The sequence below is a fragment of the Amphiura filiformis genome, chromosome 5, assembly GCF_039555335.1.
Source record: "Amphiura filiformis chromosome 5, Afil_fr2py, whole genome shotgun sequence".
NCBI lineage: Eukaryota > Metazoa > Echinodermata > Ophiuroidea > Amphilepidida > Amphiuridae > Amphiura > Amphiura filiformis.
In genome coordinates this window covers 14673344-14698363 of record NC_092632.1, presented here as the reverse complement: position 1 = coordinate 14698363, position 25020 = coordinate 14673344, and the positions used below count along the sequence as shown (strand labels likewise).

Here is a 25020-nt window from a genome sequence, read left to right as displayed (position 1 = left end):
AAGATGTAGGTATGGATGGCAAGCTCTTGTGAAGGTCACAGCAGCTGACAAGGGAGAGAGAGTAGACAGTAACTCACCCTATTAATTGGTTGTCTAAGTTTATTCCTTGAACTTTTTCTGCTTGTTTCGGTTTCTTCTTCTGGTTCTCCTAACAGATCCTGCATTAGAAAAAACAAAAACAAAAGAACAATTCATGTTTAATATACATAGCCCAGTCATAATCATCCCATGCAGAAGCCAGAAACATTTGCGGTATAAATTCCAAGAGCGCCATTTTAGGAACAATCAGATATTTTATGTATAAAACATAGCGCATATCTACTCCCAACAATTATCAATAAGCATTAATTCAGATAATTTCAGGTGATTTCTTTTCTGTAAATCCTTTTCTGTAAATCATTTATCTGAAGCCTCTACTGCTCACATCTTTAGGCCATTTATATCAAATTTGACAGACTTGCTTGTGCAAGAATAAAAATGTATACCATATTCTCTCAACCAAACTGTGCAATAAATGCTGGAAATACCATACAGTACCCGTATTTTTGAACATGTGATGCGCTGATTTCACAATATAAATGTTTGCAATGCCCTGGAGGCATTAATTAAAGATAATACAGTACATAAATGTTACACCTACCATTATGTTAAATATCAGATTTTAATTTTATTACATTCCTTTCACAATTAAGTTTATTAGCACATTTTATGCTTATGACAAAATGAATATTGATGAATTTTAAGATGTTCTGGTTTAGCAAATCACTGATTGTCCCTTTAAGATGAATATGCTCATAAAATATTTCAAACAATCTAGCTCTCACCACCAGCTCATCTTGCTTTTAACACTGGTACACACGTTTACATATATCTTACATATAAAGAGAAAGCTGATCTGGATGGATAAATATTTGAACCCTGCAAAACAAAATATCCAAGTTTAAATTCATCCTCTACTCTTACAGCAACTGTTATCACCAACATAAACAATTGACAACCCAACTGACACAGCACTACACACGTCAACTGTTTTTACTATAAAGTCTTCATCATTCACATTAGCTGTGGGCCTCATTCTCTATCTCTCTTGAATTGAACTCATCCCGTACAGATGCTAAAGAATAAAAATTCACAAAAAAGTGAAATATTCTGTTTTTGGTCAAATTAATTGATGACATGGTCTGAATGCATACAAACACAACCAGAAATGTCTCTCAAGGCCAAGGCATTCATTCAGAATGATTAGTTTTCGCATTTTTAGACAAGCCGTTAATTTTTTGTTTTACTCACTAGATTGCTACATTAATGGTTTTACATTATTTATTAACCCTTATACCTGTAGCTACTGCAGTACCCAGTAGCTCACAGACTTTAGTTCAATACTCTTCAATTTCCGGCAAGCTTTCTTGTGTGTATACAATCTACTCACGCCGCGATTCCTGTCTGCAGCGCTTCTTACAATAGCATCAAAACAAGAGCGTACTATAATACACGCTGTCCGCAATGCCGATGTCAATAGATTTATATTCAATTTAAGATGAGAAATGTGGAGGAGATAAGGAAGAAATAACATTAATGTTTACTTGTCTCCGATCTTTAGCTTCATGTTTATTGCAGCATAACCTGGGTAATGCTCCAATAAATCGCAGGTTTGCGGCATTTACTGTAAAATGAGAAACAAAAAGCGAACTAGAGATTCAGTCGGTAATGTTGCTATTAGAATATGTATTAAACAAATTGAATCCAATATTGTACAAGGGAAAAGAGGAAGGAAGGTACTTCTGCCTGATGTTTGTGTTCGTATTATGGTTTCTCATTTATTCAAACAAAACACACACAACCAAAGCTAGACAAGGTAAGGTTGGAGGCATTTTTACAGATTCCTTATTATTTTCATTAACTACTGAAAATCAATTAACCAAAGTCCTGCCTACATGCAATAACTCAATATGCTTACATTCAAATTCACTGACCAGTAGTTGGCATTGCAATGGTCATTCTTAATTCAATTTTCTATACTAAAAATAGCTGAATACTACAAATAATGACACAGACAAAGACTATAATTAAAGCATCAAAATCAAATTTGTTTGGTTTCTTTGCTTGAATTCCCTGAACAAGTCCTTTCCTGAACAAGGAAATTGCCCTGTAATAGTGGATCCCAATCTATCTTGACATACTAAGGGCATATAAGCACCAAAGTGTTTGTTGTCTCAGCATATTTAACATCAAATATTTGTCTCAATCTGTATCGCTTTCAATGCAAATTCACAACCATAAGTATTGGACACCATGTACTATACCTCTACCTTTACAGCAATATACAGCCCAGTCTGTTTCACATAACAAATTTGCTGAATGAAACTCCTTTTGAATACCTGCTTTATATTGTTGGTTTAATGTGTGTATAATATTTGTCCTACAAAATGTAATTATCTATTGTGATATTTTCACTGTTTTTACTCTGTAAAATAATGTGCGATTTGGCTCTTAAGGGGGTACGAAAGGCAAAATCAAGTTGCTCTGATTGAGATTAAAATAGAATTGTTGCAGAGAGATATGCAAAATAATCTTAATTCTAAAATTTGAGCCAAATCGGACAAACGGTTTTTGAGATATTGCTGTTGAAAGATTCTTTGTGTTCTATTGTTTTTGCCAATATATTGATGAAGTTAATGAGAAAATTGGCAAAATGTGCTCATTAATATTAATTTTTGCCAATATTTTCCCAATATTTTATGAATAAACCTTCATACTACTTTTACCTTTAAATTTTGACCTGAAACTTTGCCAATGTGTCTCTATGACCTAAACCTTTAACATGGGATTTTCCCGCCCATCTAAGTTGCATATGTGCATAACTAATTAGCATTATAGTATAATGCTAATTAATTATGCAAATATGCAAATTAGATTGGCGGGAAAATCACATGGTAATGTTTTAGGCCATAGAAACACATTGGCAAAGTTTCATGTCAAAATCATATAAAATAAAAGTAGTATGAAGGTTTATTCATATGATATTGGTATAATATTGGCAAACATGAATATTCATGAGCACATTTTGCCAATTTTCCTCATTAACTTCATCGATATATTGGCAAAAACAATAGAATACAAAGAAACTAAAAACATGCATATCTTGACAACCGTATGTCCGATTTCCTTCAAACAAAAACTATTTTGCTCAGTGTATTTAGCTTAACTTATTCAATCTATTCAAATGGTTCTAAATTCAGTTTCTGTTTTCCAGAAACATCGTTTCGAACCACCTTAAAGGGCCACAAAGATCTACTAATAAAAATTAAATTAAATAAGCACTGCGATAATATTCATATTTTGCCTGTTTCCTTTTCAAAACAATGTCTCAAAATTTAATATGGAAAGGATATAATTACTTCTCAGACTTAACACAGTAACTTCCTAAACGCATACTGTAATTGCAGTATTATCATGCTTTCACTAGCCTCAATATAAATTCATCTGCATCTAGGCCAGATTGAATTCAACACACAAGAGCAATTTTCATACTTAACTTAATTCAACTGCCTCAGGACAAATAATTTTCAATATTTAAGATGAAGGCACTTTATCTCAGAGTATTAAAATGAAAGAAATCGTGTCCGGCTGGCTGTAGAATGTCATCTTATCAATTATGCCAGCCAAACCCTTGTCTGCATCCCAGGCTTGAATCCCATTTGCGTGGATTACTTTGACACATTAAATTCAAGTGTCTAGTCCAGGCCCCCAATGCTCATCTCTCATGTTATCTACTTGAATAAAGAAACTTAAAGTATTCGTTTTAAATGTAAGGATCAGAATTGTGAGAAGTAAAGAAATGGGGAGTTTTGCATATCACTTTGTAAATTACAGAGGCAGGTGAATTTTGGGAGTGGAAATTGCACTGTAAGTCTTCTGTTAATTATACAAGTATGCAAATTGCTAAATATATGGTAATTATAAACAAACATTATAGCTAATGAACTTTTGAATTCCTTATGGCAGATGATTTTATTTATTTGCTGGCAGGTAAAACCCCAAGATATCTGACCATATTCTTTTCCCTACCTCTCTCGTTCACACTAAAGAGAAAAACCAAAACACCTTGAATGACTCCTCTTCATGTAGCAACTTAAAGGAAACCCTAAACTACAGAGTTATTACATCAATTATTCCACACAACATATTCATTTCCTGGTGAAATGGTACCTGAATGTTAAACACTCAAACTAAATGATAATCCTCCGGTATTAAGCATGTAACTCGCCTTGAAGTCACTCGCATTAAGGCAGAGAAATCTAGGCACCGGATATGCAGCATGCAACTCAGGATTAATTTGTCACTTATTCTGCAAAAACAAAACGGATTTGTATTTCAGGTACTGCATACATTACACAACCCTGGAATAAAGCAAAGTTGTATTTAGTATGCTTTTCCACTCTTATTTAATGCATGCAATATCTTGATAAATAATAAGCGGAAGTGCAATTACGATTTCTTGAAAAGACAAATTGTATTTACAAAAATATGACAGATCCATCTTCACATAATCTGTGTAAGATATTGCCACAAGCACCACCTACGTTTTCTACTTGACAACATTCAGAGAGCGCACAAAACTGTTAACATATGCTATATGCGCCAACCTTAATGGAAAGAATGATAACATCTCCATCACAAATGAGCTGCAAATATGGAAATTAAGTTTTTATTCTTACTGCAAGAAAAGTGTAGTACTGATTTCAAAAATTATTCAGAATATCAAATGTGATGCAACATGTACCAGTTATTAATCAGGATTAATTTTTTCAGACTTTTTTCAAATTGACTTCATATTTAGCGGTGATTTATCCCAAGATTTTGGTGCTTTTGGAACATCATAAATGAGCCAATAAATCATGCAAATGGCAAATGTGAAAGCAATCTATCTAATTAGACAAAATCTGACATTTACTACTCACACAAATGGAGCAGTCAAATTTAGCAACACATTATCACAGTCCAAAATAAGGACAAATTAGAGGCTGTCCCAAGCAACCTAAGCAGAGCTTCTGCTTGTCCTTAAACTATTTCAGTTGTCAAAAAATGTGTGATATCTTTACTTAAATTAATGTGATCGATAACTCTGACCCTAACGGTATGAGACAACATAAGTTCCTCTCAAATCTATTTAAAATGTAACAATTCTTTTCAAATTAATATCACTCTCCCCTTTGGCTGACTGGTCAGCTCTATCGCACTATCTCCTGTGGGTTTTACTTAATATTTTCATAATAAATTCATATTAATTTTTAATCTGTTTACACACAAAATCTTCAGCACAGGAAGGTTATGGACCATAATAGAAGTCAGTTTTGCAATCAGACAGAAGAAGCACATGCACATAGAAATACATGTTTTGGTTGGTTTTTTTTAATTCTGCATAAATCCTATAAATATTAGTTTCATTTAAACACGCTTAAGACTTTTGTTTGAAAAAATATGTCATCTAAAGTATGGTGAAACTATATTGAAGCAGCTCTTGATAATTTTTGCATACATCTGCTATGGAACAAGCACAAATACTACAATGCATGATGGGACACATCCTTTAGCTGCTGTGAACCCAAACCCGGGCTTTTTGATGAGGGGGAAGGAAAGAAGGAAGAAAGAAAGAAGAAGATTCTCAGGTGTGGTTTTGAATAACAGACCTCTCAGGTACCAGACTTGTGCACAGAGATCGCTTGCCACCTTGTCTGACCAAGCGTTCTGACCGTTCTCATGATGACGCAATCGCATAATGTGGTATACCTGCGCTTGCAAATGCTTTTGAATTGAGCTTTGGTGAGGTTTGGTTTGGTTGGGATTAATATTTTCTTCAAATTTCCATTTGAAACACCTGAAGATAATTTTGGAATAAAGGAAGTAGTTATGTTTATCCAGTATTTTAAGTCTCTAAACTTTATTCTCAAAATATTCCCAAGGGCTTGTTCATTTGAAGAGTTGTGGCACAAAACATGATATATGCCATGTGCTGCCTTAAATAATAAGGGTTCATACCACAAATTGCTTGCCATAGACTTTACATGCAAATTAAAGGGTCACATTTCTGGCCAAAAAGTCAAGTTAGTGTTTGTTTTGAAAGTATGAAAGTTAAATATTTGTTATTTTAGTATTCACATAACATTTGTCTGAAAATGGCACAACATATGACACAACATTTTAGATCCTATCTATATAAACAAGTGCAATTTTCATGTGTTGTGTGTTCATGAACAGATTATCATAAAAAACACTGAAATTGGTAATATTGTACCTAAATTGTCACAATTTTTAAGCAAAGTTGGCACTAGGCATGATAAAATTTTGCAGGACGACGCTTCACAACACAAATTAGCGGTATGGACCAATATTATTGAATACAAAAGTGCACAAGGCAGCAATAAGATGTATCTCATGTTTTGCATACCAGGTTTTAAAGGTGACAATGTAAATAATATCAAATCCAATTATGTTCTTTTCTATCCTATCACAATTTGTAATACCCATATTTGGAATTGGTATTATCTAATAATCCTGATTGCATTAACATAATCTTTGCCGGTCTTACAATACAAAATGGACATTCACCTAATATAATCTAATGCAACTAGAATATTGAAACTATTTCCTGTGATTTCAACTTCCTTCTTTTTAGCCCAAACTCACGCCAAAAATGCCAAAGGGGCATTATTATGAAGAAGGGTGCAAATAAGATTGAATATTGTACATTATTTGTGTGGATGAGAAGTTGTCCAGATATTCAGAACAAGTAAAAACAAGCAAATAAACAAACAAACAAGTTATAGTAGACTATACATTACTCGGGACATCACTACTTCCAAAAATGTTACTTTTGCACATAATCAATGTTCAATTCTGTTGAAGTAATCTTCTGATAATAGTGATATCTGTATTTTCAACCCTGACCCCCTATCTTGATTCATCCTGATGAATATTGGTAGCTCAAGTCAAGATGAGCCATTGCAAAAACACCACCAGTGAAATAGTCAGCAGTAACCAACCAGCTGACACACAGGTTTGTGCTAGCAATTTGTGGGACATTTACGGATCGCAGCGACCTAAGCCACGTCTCAAACATAGGATGCTAATCATGATATCTCATAAAAGTGACACATAAGTGATTACTCTGCATGCGAGATCAATAACAACTTAATCAAATTTTCTCTCTAGCTACAAGCCAATCATTCTATTCCATCACATACCAGACACTGCCTACATTTTCATTATCAGTATCCCACCAGAGAGAATGTCAAAGAAGCAATAGAAAATCATTGCATATTTTTTTAAGAACTTTGTCATGTAGTGGGCTTTGCCATCAATTGATGGTTAGGTACCATGGGGACTTGATGTTTGACAGTGTAAGATCCGTACTGGCAGAAGTGTTGCCTGAAGTTTTTATTGCCAGGCTATGCGTCGGCAATTTGGGAACAACAGGAGCTATCACGTAGTGCAAATTTTAATGATGCACTCAATTTCCAAATTTTGTTTGAGCACTACAGGAGCAAATCTCAGCAAATGTATTCAGTTTTTGTTACTGAGCTAGTCTATGAAGTCCAAACTTAATCCTATGCTTGCGTACCTTCACAATATCACACGCCAGACATACATTTATACAAAGCCAACTTAGCATAGGTGATGCGCCTCTACATGTACAATATTCTATCCATCCCTTATGTTACAAGTTTTGCCTATTACAACCTAAAATAAAGTATAGTAGCCTTTTGAGGGATGCAAAATAGAAAAGAAGTCTTCTAAAATTAGCATGTTATCACTCTGAATATTTACCAAACTTATGCATAAAGGCCTGTTGATCGCCCAAAATTACACATCAAAGTAGGATTTTCTAAGCCACAGTAAGCAATCTTTACGTATCTCAATTGGGAGGCAAAACCGTGGCATTGGCATCACCGATTGTCAGCCTGTGAAGTGCATTTTAATCTCTACTCAAAGACTTTTCTAGGGTCCATGTCCTACTTGACTATTTTCATATTTCTCAGGAGAGATATGCCATTATTAGCTGTCCAAGTTAGCTGCACATCAAGCTGCTTGTGCTCAAGGCACAGGCACCATATTAAAGTAAAACATCTTGGCCTATTTTATATCTTGTTTCTAACAGAAATATTGTTTATTGAAATCTCACAAATAAAGTATAGGGGTGAAAGAAAGGGATTTTTTTTTAATGATTAGTTTAGATACTTTCCAATGTTGTTTGCAATCCTAACATTTGCATGCATGAAAGAAAAAAATACTGTGCTGAAGTGACTTTAACCAGGTGGCGAGTGGCACGATGGTCGGAGAGAACAGGCAAAACCGCTCGGCCGTATGGCATTTTCCATATACTCGGTTAGTTTTGTTGGGTTCATTATCAAACCCCAACGGTTTTAGCTTGTATTTATATTATTTATTAACATAGGCCTATTTGTTTGTTATATTTCAAGCGTTTTAAAATTTCAAAATAATCCCATTCAATTACACGATTGATGATGGAAATTTACTGAATTTAGAGAATGCACGGCGCCCACCACCTGCATTTAACAGATAATATTCATGTGACTACTTTAGTATTTCTGACTATCACCTAAAGATCTTAACCTTACAATTCATGCCCAAACAGAGCTTCTTGTCCTTAAATACGCTGTGTCACAAAATTCCTATTTGTAGAAAATCTTGAGTTAATGTTGACTGCATTGTCTGCATAAAAACAAATAACAGGCATAAAAGAGCCTTTCAATGTGAAAGGTTTTTATTTTTATATAAATGGGTCTTTTAGATAACGTGTATGAGACATATTAGGGGTTGTCAGAGGGCGTTACAATACTGAATAAAATTCATTTTGGCCTGGTATGATCAGTGGCTTAGACATATATCAGGCAAAAATTGTTAATGGGACTGTTATGTCTTCCCACTGACCTAGTCCAAAAATTATGACGATTATGCATGTTAACATAATTTCTTCTTCTTCCGGTACTGTGCAAAACCTCAAAAGAGTATTTTCGCTCATATCTTGAAGTTTGCTCTTAAACAGGCCAAAACAAAGATGCATTCTTTAATTTGGTAGAATTTCTACCCGCTAGATCAAGCTGGCATGCCTCTGTGAGGGGTTCATTGTGCCCTTTCCCCTTAAATACACTATTGCCAAGATGAACATGCAAATTAGCATGAGCAACACTACTGAACATGGTAAGTATTTTATTAGCGGTCTGCCCAATTAATTAAACTGATGACCTAATTCATCCACTCAAGAATATCTTGTCTGTTTATTTATGTTTACTCATAAAAATACAAAAAAAGTCAAGAGTCTCATACAATGTGCCAGCCTAGGGCACATTTCTTAATATTAAAAAGACTAACTTGTATGAAGGATAGACCCTACGCGTGAACACCTCTTATCGTATATTGACAAGCGGCAAACCATACACATTAACAACATGGGTTCTTTCATCAACCGCATACTTACACTCTAGCTCCTCTTTTAAAGTGGGCAGGCCCCAAAGCATTACAGGTGCAATCATGACTATGCATCGCAATGCTATCCAACCGCATGTGACTATACATGCAGGGAATTCAATCAACGCTACTACATGATCATCATAATAATATGTCATCTATTCTCACAAGCTATTACGTATTGATCATTCATGGTTCTCACTGCATCAGGTTTGTAAGAAATCTTTACTTGGCCCATTTTACTGCATCAGTGCTTTCAAACGAGCTGTTTAGCCCATATGATGATATGAATACGAAATGCAGATAGAGAAACTTGCACTAAATATTGGAATGGTTCGCATGCATATGAATAATATCTTTGCTGTTTCAAGGAGCCATGTTTTAACATCTTTCCTGAATTTTTGATGAGAAGTTAAAGCTCAACGGCTCAACCAAAACTCACCAATATGGTTTACGAATCGTTCAACTATTACTCAATCCCCAAAACACTTATGGTCAAAGAGAACATTACTCTGTAGTCGATATAGCAGTCCAGTTAGCTAGCTCAAGGCCCTAGACTCTGGTGTGTGATGGTACGGGTTCAAGCCCCCACAATGTCTTTTCTTGTGGAAATATTCAGCTAGCTTGAAATTCCCTGGGATAAGGAACTTGCTGCTAAATAATTGTCTGGTACAAAACTCAGGGAGCCGGTCCTGGCTGTGATGGTCATTCTAGTAGGCTGATTACAACTGTGACACACTTGATAATATGACATCACAGGAGAGTCACCAGAGTCATCAAGTGTGTCACAGGTCAATAGTTCATCATCTGATCAGTCAGCCTGATGATGCGTCGTGGATGAGACGCGATACTGTCGCTATCAAAAATAGTAAGTCCAGATGAACAGATTCAATATTCATTTTATTATGTTTATCTACCTGGATGACTGAGAATATTCACAAATTTAACAGAGGACTCGTAGCAAGTCTAGACTAAGCTATGATTCTGAAAAACAATATCATAAGACTGGTGAGAATTAATGTGATTTAAATCTCCGAACTATTGGGCTATTCCATTTATAATCCACATCCCCCTGTGAAAGATTTTGAAATATCTTCCAACAGCGGGAATGAATTTCAAATGGAATGAACACATCAGGCAGCTCCATTTCAATTATATATAGGCCTACACTCTCTGAGAAAGATTCAACCTGAATCTTTCCACAGACGGAGGATAAGTTTCAAGTAGAGTTGGTTAATAAGCTAATTTCATTTGAAATTAATGCTCGGACTCTTCCACAGGGGTACTGTGGACTTAAAATGGAATATCCCAATTTCAACACACATTGCTGCGGATATGTCTTCACACACTATGATTGAAGATTTATTTGCAAGTGTCTCACCTAGTGTGACTACAAAATGAGATGAAATCGAAACAATAAAGTATAACCAAGGAAACTTGGATCATTCATCCATCCTTACATTACCTATACCCACCAGGCTACAACTTGCACAACCTATAGGTGAAATGTGAACAATTTATTCCTTGTCCCAACAGTCAGAGGAGTTGAAATTACAGTCAGACGACTGAGACGGAAGATGGCATACCGAAGGCTAAAAATACAGCCACTATGAATATCTGATAAGCAGATAGGCACAAACATGTCATTGATATTAAGAACCCGATCGCAGTAGGGAAATTGGCCTGTATTGATTTCAAACTCTTCAACTTGTTTTGTTGTTTTAACATCAAGTTGTAACATAATAAGTAACTTGGGAGATGGACTGCATTGAAGCGAGTGAATACATAAAGTTGGGAGGAAGTAACTGGTATACATATTGGAATGATGTGCTTTTGATCATTTACACATCTATGAGACTGGAGACTGGAAATGTGGGCATGCGCATCAATCCCAGGGAGATGAGCCCATTTTTATTCTTTCAGCCACATTTTGACAATTCAGGGCTAATGCCAATTCAGGATTGATGCCACTGAATGTGGGCATGGGGATGTGCAGCTTAGAAGGATTTCTGGGTCTAGCTACAGGTCAAAATTACAGAAAATTGGTTTAGAGAAGGGATGTTTTTCCAAATGTTCTATAAAAAAAAAGGTTTATTTTTCATAGTTCTGTAGCAGAGATCAGGCACAAATACTCTAGCCAGGGTAAAAGTGGCCTATGTAAGCATGCTGGCCTATCGGTATATGGAAAGAAAATAAATTGATGATTCTTCAGTTGTATCGTACTGTGGGCATGATCCCAGCCACACAACAGCAGTTTCATGGCTTTGACCAGCACCTGTGTAAAGATATTGGTAATTGGGATCACCGTCCATTATTCAGATGGTAGAGCAATGGTCTCAAAACCAGAGGTCACCGGTTTGAATCCTGCTTCAGACAAATTTTCTTTGCTCCACTTCTTCATAAAGGAATTTTGAATCAAACTCATTTACCAACTTCAAATCTAAATGTTTTCCCCATCAAATTTGGTAAATATTCAGGATAAGTATTTTCTTCACATCTCAAATCGTATGTTTAAAGCTAAGTCTCCCCTACCTGTCTGAGTTCAATCTTTTTTAATTAATCATTGATGCTCCATGGAGGAAAAGGCATCATTCACATGATTTACTTTCACCACAGTGTAATGTGGTTGCCTTAAATTTCAAACACTTGCAAACAAATATGTCCCTGCTAAAGTCTCACACATAAAATATGGGATATACTTTCAACGGTGGAGGAAAGTTGTGTAATGTAGCTCACAGGTCACATGTTGGTAACTCAGAAGATTTACTCTTTACTAAACTAAATTATTTACATTTCAATTAAACAATTCTTTAGGTAGCAAGTTTACTTGTTACATGTAGAAGATATTGTCTTACTACTGCTTATGAGTTAGCAGTGAGTGATTATCCCTCAGTGTGAATCCATTTGTTTGCCTGTGTCAATATATAGTACATATATCTGCAACTTTTCCCTCTATATTCCATTCTTCCCTTCCAAACAGGACCTCGTATAAATATCTAAAAGGAACTACATAATTGTATGAAAAAGAAATAATTAAAGGTGCATGTCTGCATGTACCAGATTGACACCCCCCTTTTTTTACCCCATCAAAATACAGATTTTGGTATCAGGGGAAAGCAATTTCTGTATTTGTTGTCCTGTCCACATGCCATATCTCTGTCCCTCCCCCCCCCCCCTCTTTCTCTCATACATTTAAAGATGAACAACCATTTAATATTATCTGTCAAAATATCACTTTCTAAATAGATAATTTCACATTTTAATTATAATATAAATCAATAATTCATGTGCAAGGACAACCTTGGACTGGTTGCTACATTTTTTCAAGGATATTACATTAAAGGTAATTCCATAGCAAAGTGTCATCTGCACATGTGCGACAAGTAAAACTGCACAAAACATCAATTTAACAGCATCATTTTCAATAATTTAGAGCTTACAATCAATAATGTATAGTGATTCATGTGCAGATTTATGGATTTTTTGCTTAATAGCTCAATGTCAACTAACACTGCTACATTAACATCACGTTTACAAGCTACTGTAGTTGCCTTCCATGATTTATGCATCTTTATCTTGTTTTGTTCAATAGATACGGGTACCATTACCTTGTTTTCAAGTTATCATGTGCAAAAGAAGATGGGAAAAATACGCTCCTCCAAACTGCACTATTAATAAACCAATATGTTTGCAGTGCAAGGACGATTTGATGCAATACAAACATCCGGTTACAGGAAGCAAAATAGTATTATAAATATAAAACAAACTTGGCAAGAATGCTACTTACATTATTAAAGTATCGGATCAAATACAAAAGCAATAAAAAAAGGTAAAATCACAAAATCATGCCATACTACCTTTTTAGATTGCTAGTATACTCGAAAGTGTATTGACATTTTTCTACATTCAAGTGCATAGAAAATAAATGGCAGAGAAACCTAATCATTCAATTCGACAGTTGATGCACCACTAAAAATGCCGGAAGGTTGGCTTAGATCTAGATTTTTACTTGGTTCTCTCTGACATAGAGCAATGACAACACCACTCATGTGAGATTTACATCACAATTGAAAGAATCTTTGCACAACTGAGGGTATGAGCATCTCGTGTGTAGTGGTATATTCCAGTTGAAATCCATACACCCCATATGGAAGATATGACCTTAATCTCCCACAGAGGGAGTGTGAATTACATATGGGGTTGCCTGAATGGGATGACTCCATTATAGGGTGTAGGGATATCAACTGGAATTGCCCATTGAGGTATTTTGGCAGGAGAAGCAGTTTCATGTATAAGCAACAAAGACAAGAATGACTTTGACTTTGGTGAGCCCTAATACAAACTAGAGCGGTTCTCGGCTTTCGCGGTTGGCTTTCGCAGTTCTCGGCACCTGTGTATGTGGTAGGGAAACCATGTGTGATCCTGGTTGGTGTGTTTTGATTGATTGGTTTAGGTATTTTTGGTGTCTTGGCCTGTATATGTGATGTTTCTGTTCAGAACCTCATGTGAGGCAAATGTGTAAATTTTTGTCGTCGTTGTATTGTAGCGTATGTGTTGCTTGTTTGTCTGTGCCATTGGAATAACCAATGCAAGAAATATCATAAATTTTGATTTTGAGGTTTCTTTAGCATATAATGAATTTTAAAGCTTCATACCTTTTTGTAGAATGTAATTTGAGCGTCGATCTCAATTCCTCCACGTTGATGCACATTGTTGTAAAAAAAGATGTGTAAGTTTTTTTTTTCGTTTTTGAAAATTTGAAAAAGAAACATTATCCATTCACGAGATATGGTTGGACGGAGGCCTAAATCAAATATTAACAAATAACAACCCAGTATATACTGACGTAAAAAGCAGTTCTTTTATTTTATTTTCCATAAGACCAATATGTCCACTTGGAAAACAATCCTTAAGAATTAAATATACAAACCTATATTCTGAATAAAACAATTCTGCTGTAACCCCCCTCCCCACCCCCAACATGATTTCCTAACAATATAGTAACCAAAATGGTAAAACTGATCTTTATTCTTTATTTGAAAACAATCCTCTTACACAGGGAGGTAAATAAGGATAATTTACTGGGTGGGCAATTTAATTTATTTTTGCCCTCAAATTAGGGAAAATAATTTACTGGGTGGGCAGCAATAATTAATTTCAACCAGGCCTTTGGATATTCGGAAATGTAGACCTGGTTTTGCGTGGAAGTTGACTTTGATGTAAAAAGTGGACTTTACCCTCCCCCTAAATGCATCTTAGGCCTAAAGCATATTCAAGTTGCAACTTTCAAGAAAAATGTGTATCGTATTATATTTCACTTTGGACATTTAAAAATCTTACACCAATTATCACTGACCATTACTCCTAGCAGGGGTCACAGATTCAAATCGTGGGAAATATCAAGAAAGTAGTAGAAAATGCTGAAAAACAATGCGAAATTGGGCTAAAATACCCACATCACTCACAGATTAAAGAAATACAATGTTCTGCTTAGACGAGTGACATTTTCTAAAATGTATTGAAATTATTTGATAAGAAATGATGAAAATGTGTTAAAACATGAATAAAACTACCGGGTATATTTCTAAAATTTATTTTAAAAATCATTGCCAAACCAGTATTTGACCAGGTATTTACTAGTAATTTCAATGTTTACAAGTAGTTCCCAGTAATTTCCGGTATCAGAGATGCCACTTTTCTTTCTCATGCCTGAATTCCTTCTTTTATTAAGTCAAAATGTCCGCACTTTTAATTATCTTCAACCTATTTTTGTAACTTTTTATCCAAATTTTCACAAAGTTTCAGGGTTTTTGAGTGGCCCAAAGTTGCATCTTTGTGGTATATGTTGGTATTTCCCGGTATTTTCCACCCAATGCAGTAAATGAATCTACTGTAGAATTTGGCAATATATGGACAACCCTGAATTATATTGATCTATTTCCCAACTATAATGAAAATGTTTATTTTGCCAATTCTTATCATTCTTATAACATAGGCTCCAATGTTGCACAAAATAATAAAGACAGATGTAGAATCACAGTCGAAAGGTGTAAAAAGTAATGATAATGTAAAATAACATGTATTCTTTCAACATTTAAAGTTTAGATTGATTGCAGGAAATCATTTTTATAATACCATTACCTATTTGTGCATGCTCGAAGACTTGAAATGAGCAATGTATATCTGGATTTAAGTTTCAAATATAATCAAATATAATTATTTAAAAAAATCAAATATAATGTTCCTAGTCTTTTAAAAACACACCTTATTCAAGAATATCTAAATTTATGGTCTCATAAGAATTCTTTCAGGTCTTGTGTGGAAATTGCTCAAAATAATATTAATTTTTGGCTTCATATACCATTTTGTACTGTGTGATAATTATTCCTACTTCGAAGTTGTAAACATGGTAAATGAATAAATTGACAAATATTAAGAAAAGATACATCACTTTCATTATTCAACATCACTTTCAAAATGCAAGTTGATTTCAAGATATGCACGTTGGTAATATTATATGGTGCCCCATTTTTTGTGGGCAATGGGCAAGTTGAATTTACTGGGTGGGCAAAATAATTTACTGGGTGGGCATTTGCCCACCCAGTTAACATGTTATTTACCTCCCTGCTCTTACATCCCATGCAGTACGATTTTACACTGTAATACTAGTAGTAGTATATAGATATGCTTTACATTTCGTAATCTTTCTTTGCTTACTATATATGTTAATGTTACATTATTGTTTTAAAGAAAAATGTACCCAAATGGTTACATATCAGCACATTACATCAAAGGTCCCATTGGGCACATGCTCTCTTATTTCGCATGTCCTCTAATCATTTTTGATAAGCTACATGTAACTGATGCTGTTTGCTGTTTATTTATTTCGTCCCTATATTATTTCTTTACTTTTTTCAAGTGTATTTCATGATAGCGCACTTTATGTACCTCATAAGTTATGTTTTTATATCAACCGTGTTGTATTTTTAAAGGCAGTTCTTGTTTCACCTCATGATCGCAACGCAATGTCAACATTAGAAATACGCAGAGGTACTGTACACATTGATCGGGACTATTCGCTGTGACGTATGATGAATGGGGTCGTTATGCAAATATTTGAAATAATGTGTTTATATAATCATCTTATCCACGCTGCGTGTCCGTCGCTTATTGGTTGGATTTGTCAAATGGACAGTAACTGTGTGATGACTCATTTGCAATGTTACATAATCATGGACGCATGTCTGTGATATGGTTGCCAAATCCGCGATTTAATATCCCAATAGGGCGCCAACATGTTGATTCTGTGTGTATTATTAAAGCATTGTGCGCCGTTTAGGTCAGTTTGCCGAACCTCTCTTTGATCGTGAATTTCTCTGAAATTAGATACCCGTTCAAGTTCAAAATAAACTGGTGTCTAGATGTAGTCTCAGTTGACGCACCAGGAAAATTGTAGAACATATATCTACCTAAGGAAGGCTGTATATTGCGAACAGACCCCTTGCTGCCGCTAAAGTAATATATGAGTGCCTTGCCTCACATAATGAAACTTTCATTTTACTATTCACACGACCCTTGAAGATAAGCATTTTGATGTCATCAGGTGATTGAAAAATATTCAATCTGTGCATGCAGTCATACCAATATGAAAACATTGTTGATACCAGTACTAGAGTACATTGCCCTGAATAAAAGGTTACAAGACAATCACATTGTGCAATGATATTTTTAATCAATGGCATAATAGAGATTAGTGGGGTTTTTTTATGCTCTGTGATAGTAAATTACAAGCTGTACCATATGATAAAAAAAATGATTGTTCCTTATTTTAAGTTCACAAGAGTATGTGCGTGAACTGATATTATATTTTAAAGATCATGTTATGATATTTTGTATATAATCAAAAACTCTTTGTGCCTTTGGTTTATTGTTTTGTACCTTTTTCCCCTAAAAAAAATATTATCCAAATGTCAATGCAATTCCATTGTAATTAAGTCATTTGGTGTGACACCGTGCTAGCACCATAATCACATAATATTTCTCTAAACTTCCTTATTATACTGTGTTTGACCTTAAGTTCGTTAGTGACATTGATGCTTTTTCGCGGTTGTGCCGCAAAAGTGCCGGCAAGCTAGCCTCACATGCGCAGTTTGACATGGCACGGTGAAAACATACCTATGTCACTACTGAAGTTGAAGCGAACCACAGTATAGCCTCTGTGTTCTACATAATAACTGAGCGATTCATTTTTTTGGTTATGTATCCCTCAAAAGCCTTTGTGAGTGGGCCTATGGTACATCCATGTGAATGTCATCAATACGCATGTTGAACTGCACAATTACAATGTGCTAATCAGTGTGACACATTTAGGGTTCAATTACAAAGGTTTACGGGATTAACCAATATGCTCTATTCTGATTTTTTTATACCATTTGGTAAGCACAGATATTTGCGTAAAGCATACAACACAATGACCATACGTTATGGAGCAAGCGCGACTTTTTCAGAACTGATGACCAATCACAGTGTTTAAATATGACTGTCAATAGGCTTGGTCATGGGTAGGTCACAATTGATTCCACAAAATGTGCGCTTGATGCAGACCATAGTAGGTACACATGCTCTCATGATCAAGAGTGAATATTATAGTAGTACGTAATATCAGTGGGTTTGTTTCCAGAAAAATCTAATATAAACTTGGTGTTCGACTTGGTGATTCTTTCAATGAGAAAGCAATAATTGTTGGAACAAATCATTTAGATTGCACTATGGATCTGGGGCAAAATCCACAAGTCATTTCTTTTTGTCAAAATTTAACAAACAATTCACCTGGAATTCATGCAAGAATTTATGAGAAAATTCACACTTTTTTTCTCTATGCAATTGTTTCTTCCCTAAATAAAAAATGCAACTACACAATGCATCAATATCATTTTTTCTTTAACAAAAATAAAGTACCATATTATCATACATTTGCTTCATTCCTGACAGCTACGGAGTACGGAATATAAAAACAATGAATCTAGCCATATCAGATATGAGTGACGTGAGCATGCAGGAAGGCAGGCAGGCAGGACAAGTATACAAGTACTATAAAAGTGGATATTTGTGCACAATGAATCTTTTGCGCTACAACATTTTCAAACGTTTTTGCTTGTTCTTAACTTCGCTCATTCAAGCTTTCTTCATTGGTAAACACACTAAATACCCCTTATAGCACGTTCGTAGTTTAGTGCAAGTTGAGAATTGTGCAAAAGCGTGAAAATGAATGTTATGTGAAAATTTGCACTTTATAAGTACATGCTGATGGATAGATTGGCCCTGTTTATCATTGAAATAATACTGCTGTCTCTCCCTCAAGCTTTGCTACCTGTATGACGCAAGGATGGTGCGCATATCTCCTATGCATAATGGATAGCAAGTTTTGTACCGTTCATCCATGACGTGCTATTCACAAAAACATCTTGTGGTTTATCATGGCTGGATAATCTTTGCAGGTAATTTCTTGACTCACTGACCAACTGACCGGCCAAACGAGGTTCTTGAACTCTGGCTTCATAGAACGATAAATAGAGAGACAACACTAACAAGACAGAATATAATATTATGTGTGCCATTTGCTTATTTCTATTTCATGGACTTGTTTCCTCTTTAAAACTTTTAAAGTAACAATGAACAGGCCAGGCTTGATTTTTTTCTACAAAAATATTGCATGAGTAGCGGACATTATGTGTCCAGTAAGACTGCTTTCCTCTATTCACATACATCACAAGTGATCATCCAGCTATAACATCCCTTACCAAATATGTTTTGCAAATTGGAATCAAAGCCACAGCACAAAACTAGTACTGAGGAAATCTGGGTCATTATTGACCAGAATATCTGGATCATTAGCCACCTGATAAAACCCAGAGATGCCACTCAGTTTCACTCAAAAAAAACTGAAAATTATTAGAAAAACCTGAAAAGCATGTGAATGCAGGCCAAAAAGCCCTCAAACAGGTTGAAAATAAGTAAAACTGTGGGAATTTGGACTCACAAAATACCTAAATTCAGGCTAAAACCTGAAAAGTGGCATCTCTGAAAGAGTCTTGAAACTCTTGAAGTTACATACTTGGAAGACAGTCCTCCTTGAGTTACACTCAAACATGGTGGCATCTGGATTTTCCTCTGCAACCTCATTGGTTAGGACAATAATATATCCAAATGTAAGGGATAATAATGGCTTACAAAAATACCAATCTCAACCAAATTTAATTTAGATAGTACAGTATCATCATATACATTCCTAGCTATAAGCAATAAAAAGAGCTGCAGCTGATCTAACACTATTTGGAAGTAAATCACAAATGATTCAATTAGCAGTTTCACTCGTCTCTATAATTGATTTCAAGCTACTAAAATCAATCCTAGGTATGCAATGCACAGGACTCTGCCACATCCATTAGCTGTTTTTCTAAGCTATACATGGTGAAGGTTTGGTACCAGTTTAATTAAAATTACCTGCCACCGTATAATTTTAGATCTATATCAACACATACTGATTACTGATGAAATATTAGACTGCAAGGGAAATAATCAGGAAGGGTAGAAAGATTTTCCCAACCACAACCCAACATGAACTAATGAAAGTTGTATGCATGGTTTGACATCAGCAGTTGGTAGCTGCATGCATTTTTTTCGTAATGGGAATTTTTATCTCAAACTTAAACATTCAAGCTTCTTCAGAATCTGATTATTATTTACAAGTTCATGCAATGCCCTTTGAGCAGTGGTTGGAAACTGCATGCAATTTTCTCTTATAATGCTTTAAAAACATTCACAACCAGCAGCAAACCAAGATTAAATCATCACAACATTACCAAGAACAACATTTCCAATAAATGGACAAACCCAGGAGTCCAGGATTATACAGTTACTCCCAAGGTTAGTACAGAATACATGAATATTGTTGATTTACATCTTTGAAACATAAAAGGTAAACAGGTTTTTTTCCCAACATGCATTGAGAACATATACATTGTGACTATTTTGAGGAACTTTTAATGTACTCAGCTAGTCACAGAGTTCAGTTCAGTGTCATCGATGGCAACTGAAAAATCCGAAATCACTACAATTGTTTCAACATGTTTCCTTTAAGGCTATTTCCTGAAACATGTCATTTCCTGAAATCAGAATTTTCCAAAAACTTCATTCCCCTTTTATGCATTAGGCGCGAGTCTCAAGATTTGCAACATTTTCTCAAGTTAAAAGCTTGGCCATCAAAAACATAAGCTTTTCAATAATATCAAATGTTTAAAACCAAAATGTCATGCAATATCATGCATTTCATGCTGCAAAAGTCCAGACATTAATCTACAGTTATCACAACCCCATAGGTGTATTTTATCATTCAGAGGTGTTGGTGCTGACTGCTGATACTTTTTTTTTCCCTTTCTGAAAGAGCAATCATTTTGACAAAATTTCCGGATTGATAATAAGTCACGGTGCATGTGATGTGCTCAAAAGTTGACAACTCAAGATTTTAATATATTTTGGAAATTTCTTCCAATAAAATAGATAAGATTTCAATAGAGCTTGGGTAAACAATAGCAGCACACCTGCTTCACCTGACCAACCACTGGTACCACATGGAACCAAGTTAAACTGATATCCACCATGCTAGGAAGTCCTGTTGTCGCGATGCCTGATTTCCACCACCTTATGATCCCAAGAGTAGACATTGCCAGCCAGGTAAATTAAGGTTGCAAGCTGTGGTCATAATTTGATTTTGAGGGCCAGAAATGGCGATGATAATTCAATAATGGCTTCCATTTTGGTTGAGTGTTCATTTTGCCAGAGGATGGGCTTTAATATATAGGTAGACAGCACATATATAGAATATTGTTGTTGCTACAGTATGTATGGGCCTAAGGAAATGGACAGAAACATTTTGTTTTTTCAACATTAGCCTAGTTAAATCATAGATTTTCTCTACAATCTGCCTGAAATGAAGCAGAATCAAGAATCTATATTCAACTAGGTCAGTGCCCTTAAGTCCATGTTTACATGTTTTACTTCATAAACACCATTACCTACATACATGTAATATTTATGGGATGTGTATCCTATATCTCCCTTTATTGTCTTATTTACCTAGAATTGACTCAGCTTCACGGATTGTGACACCCTCGAATAGCATACGCGGATCACATGTGCTTGCAAAAGCAGCGACCATGCCTGCCAGGGTGAGGGTCGGTCACATCAGTTCCATTACCATGATTACCAATGTAGCAACTTGTTGGGAAATTTATTTACATGTCAAAAGTAAGGAATCTTGAACTTGGCATTTTCTTCAGTCAGGGTCTGTGGTCAGTGGCATAAGGATATTATAAGACACCTGCTTAGCCATCTTTGATGCCTTATATGCACTGTTAACTTCAAGAGGTAAAAGATGTAAATTCCCCAAAACCTGATGTTGTCTCCTTTGATAATATGTGCAATTCAGAGAGTACTAGCACTGGTGATAAAAAATTGAGATAACCCTTGTACAGAGCTAAGCTGGCCCATTCCATGTCAACTCCAGGGATGTGCACCGCAGCACCTCTTCAATTTTTTTTCTTTTTCTGTGTGGTGGTAGATATTGATGAGAAAGTAAAATCCTGAAAATTTGAGCTTCATACTCCATTTCGTTTTCCCGTGGCATCAATTTGAAATTTAGGGGGTCAGCGTAAAAATGTGTCGCATAGCCTTGAAGACGACGTTGGAGGTCCATAAATGTATAAAGGAACCCTTTAAAACTTTGAAAAGTATGTATCCTGGGGTACTTTTTGGTGTAGAATTCAAATCTGCTATCAGAAAACTTGTAACTCCTTTACTTTAAAAGATATAGGGCCCTCAAAATGCAACCGTCAACCAGGACCAACTTTGGGGGGTCAGAACTCCAAAAGTAAAAAATAATTTTAAGCGTCAATTTTTTTGCCAGTCAGAGCCCTTTGGTAGGACATTACTCTTATCCAATATTGAGCATATTAGATCAGTTAGGTTTGCCTACTCCATAGAGTTGTACACATTTTTGATTTTGCATGTATAATGATTTCATGTACAACTCTATGGAGAAGGCAAACCTTACTAATGTGTTGAAGCCATCAAGAACCAAAGCCAATATCTCTCAGAAATGTTGTCCAAGAACATATCTTCAACATACCTGAAGTTGATGGTGGGGCAAATTGTCTGACATTGGTTTTCAGGGGGTCAAAATGTAAAAAAGTGGTTTTGCATGGGTAATATCTCAGCTAAATGTATTCTAATATGCTCAATATTGGATAAGAGTAATGTCCTACCAAAGGGCTCTGACTGGCAAAAAAATTGACGCTAAAATTATTTTTACTTTTGGAGTTCTGACCCCCCAAAGTTGGTCCTGGTTGGACGAAGTTGCATTTTGAGGGCCCCATATCTTTTAAAGTAAAGGAGTTACAAGTTTTCTGATAGCAGATTTGAATTCTACGCCAAAAAGTACCCCAGGATACATACTTTTCACAGTTTTAAAGGGTTCCCTTTATACATTTATGGACCTCCAAACATCGCTTTTCGCTATGCACACATTTTTACGCTGACCCCCTAAATTTCAAATTGATGCCACGGAAAACGAAATGGAGTATGAAGCTCAAATTTTCAGGATTTTACTTTGTCATCAATATCTACCACCACACAGAAAAAGAAAAAAATTGAAGAGATGCTGCGGTGCACATCCCTGGAGTTGACATGGAATGGGCCAGCTTGTGAAAGTTCAAGAAAACATGACACTATCATTTCCATATCAAACATAGAGTAATAAAATGATGTACACTTTGATTTTGATGGTATCATAATTTGCACTTTTCCCCACTTACTGAGTATGTTCACTGCACGTATTACTTGAAAATTCACAAAAACTATGAGACTTTATAGTAACAATATGCAAGTATTGAGTTGATTATGATCAAGTCATCCTTTCTGATTTATTCCTTTTACATTTAGGGACTGTTCACAAACACCCGTTAGGGGGGCCTGATGCAAAACATGTCATCGCAAAAATGTTCCCCCCCCCCCCCCTTTACAGATCTCAAACATTTCAGGCCCCCCCCCCCTTTTTGGCATGAAAATAATGGGTCAACCCCATAGAAAAGCATATAAACTCAATTTTCCCAGGAAAATTTTTGGTCATTTTTCAGCCCCCCCCTAGGAGGGTCAAAAATTTTCAGGGCCCCCTTTTTGCATCAGGCCCCCCTAACAAGTGTTTGTGAATGGTCCCTTATAAAGAAGTTAGCTTTATTTCTAAAACATGCGAGTGAAGAGTTCAGATGCTAAATGCACTTTATGCTTTAAGGCCACCAGCATCTGTCCTATATTAAATGCTAGCTTTTAAATGACGTCCTACTGTAAAAATGTTTATATTTGGAAACTACCCTGATGATCACATGAACCACAAACCCAAATCCATCAAAAGTACAATGCCGCCATTACATTGACAATATCAATGTACTTGACATAATTAAGCAAAATGAGCTTCAGGTGGTTTTTACCATCATTTTTTTTATTAAATTTCATTTTACCAAATCAAGATTCAGTCTCATTGTGAATTAAAATATTTATTAGCATGATTTTTTTCTCCAGAGATGTGCAAAACATAAAGGTCAGCAGAACCACAAACCCAAATCCAGCTAATATGTCACATGCTCATCATGTTCATGAGATATGCATGGCCATTTTAATTTTGGTGAAAACATTGAAATACAAAATAAAATTGAATACATCATTTTTTTTGACCATATCTCCAAACCAATCTTTTTTGTCTTTCAATGTTTATTAGATTTTTATTATGAAAAAAACAATTATCAACAAATTACAATAATCACACAAAAAAAAAATATTAAAAAAACAACAGCATGTACAAATGTACTTTCATGTTAAAATTTGTTGTCTCCAAACCAATCTTGGCGACATCAAGCTCATTATGCTATATCACATTCCATCTACTTGCTGCATAATATTGTTAACTGCAAATGAGAAAGTAAACCATTTCACCTACTGAACTAAATGTATCCATTTCTTCATATCTAAATTTGAGTAATATTCTGACATTTTACAACAATGAGCATTGTTGTTGCTGCATTAATAGTTAATTGATTATTGCACAATGTACAAAAGATTCCCTAGGTGCGCAAACCCATCATTAGTACCTCAACCTTATGCATGTCTCTAAAATACACCAGAAATGTGCATTCATAGTATATGTGCCAGAAACAAGCATTTGATATTTTGATAGATGAACAGCATTAGTATCAAAGTCCATTTAGCTCAATCACAGGAGCTCCCATAAGCTATGATTATGAAGACTTACACAAAATATGTCAACCTGTGCTTTTAAAAAGTTGTTCTTGAAAATTGTTAGAACCTTCTAATGGTAACAACTGGACCTGCTGAGTTGCTGTAAAATAAAGGATTGAGTTGCTGTCAAATAAAGGATATCTTGACTGAACCACATCCCATTTGCCAAATGTTAGTGCACCA

The 25020-nt window shown here is 35.3% G+C and overlaps 1 protein-coding gene across 5 annotated transcripts in view; it reads right to left on the bottom strand.

Annotated features, from left to right (window-relative positions):
* Positions 1 to 25020, bottom strand: part of LOC140152691 (phosphofurin acidic cluster sorting protein 2-like) — a 156613-nt gene that overhangs the window by 35285 nt on the left and 96308 nt on the right. For all 5 annotated transcript variants that reach the window (XM_072175149.1, XM_072175151.1, XM_072175150.1 and 2 more), the window contains one exon: positions 78 to 158. In XM_072175149.1, the coding sequence (XP_072031250.1) occupies positions 78 to 158 (81 nt within the window). The remainder of the gene's footprint in view (positions 1 to 77; positions 159 to 25020) is intronic.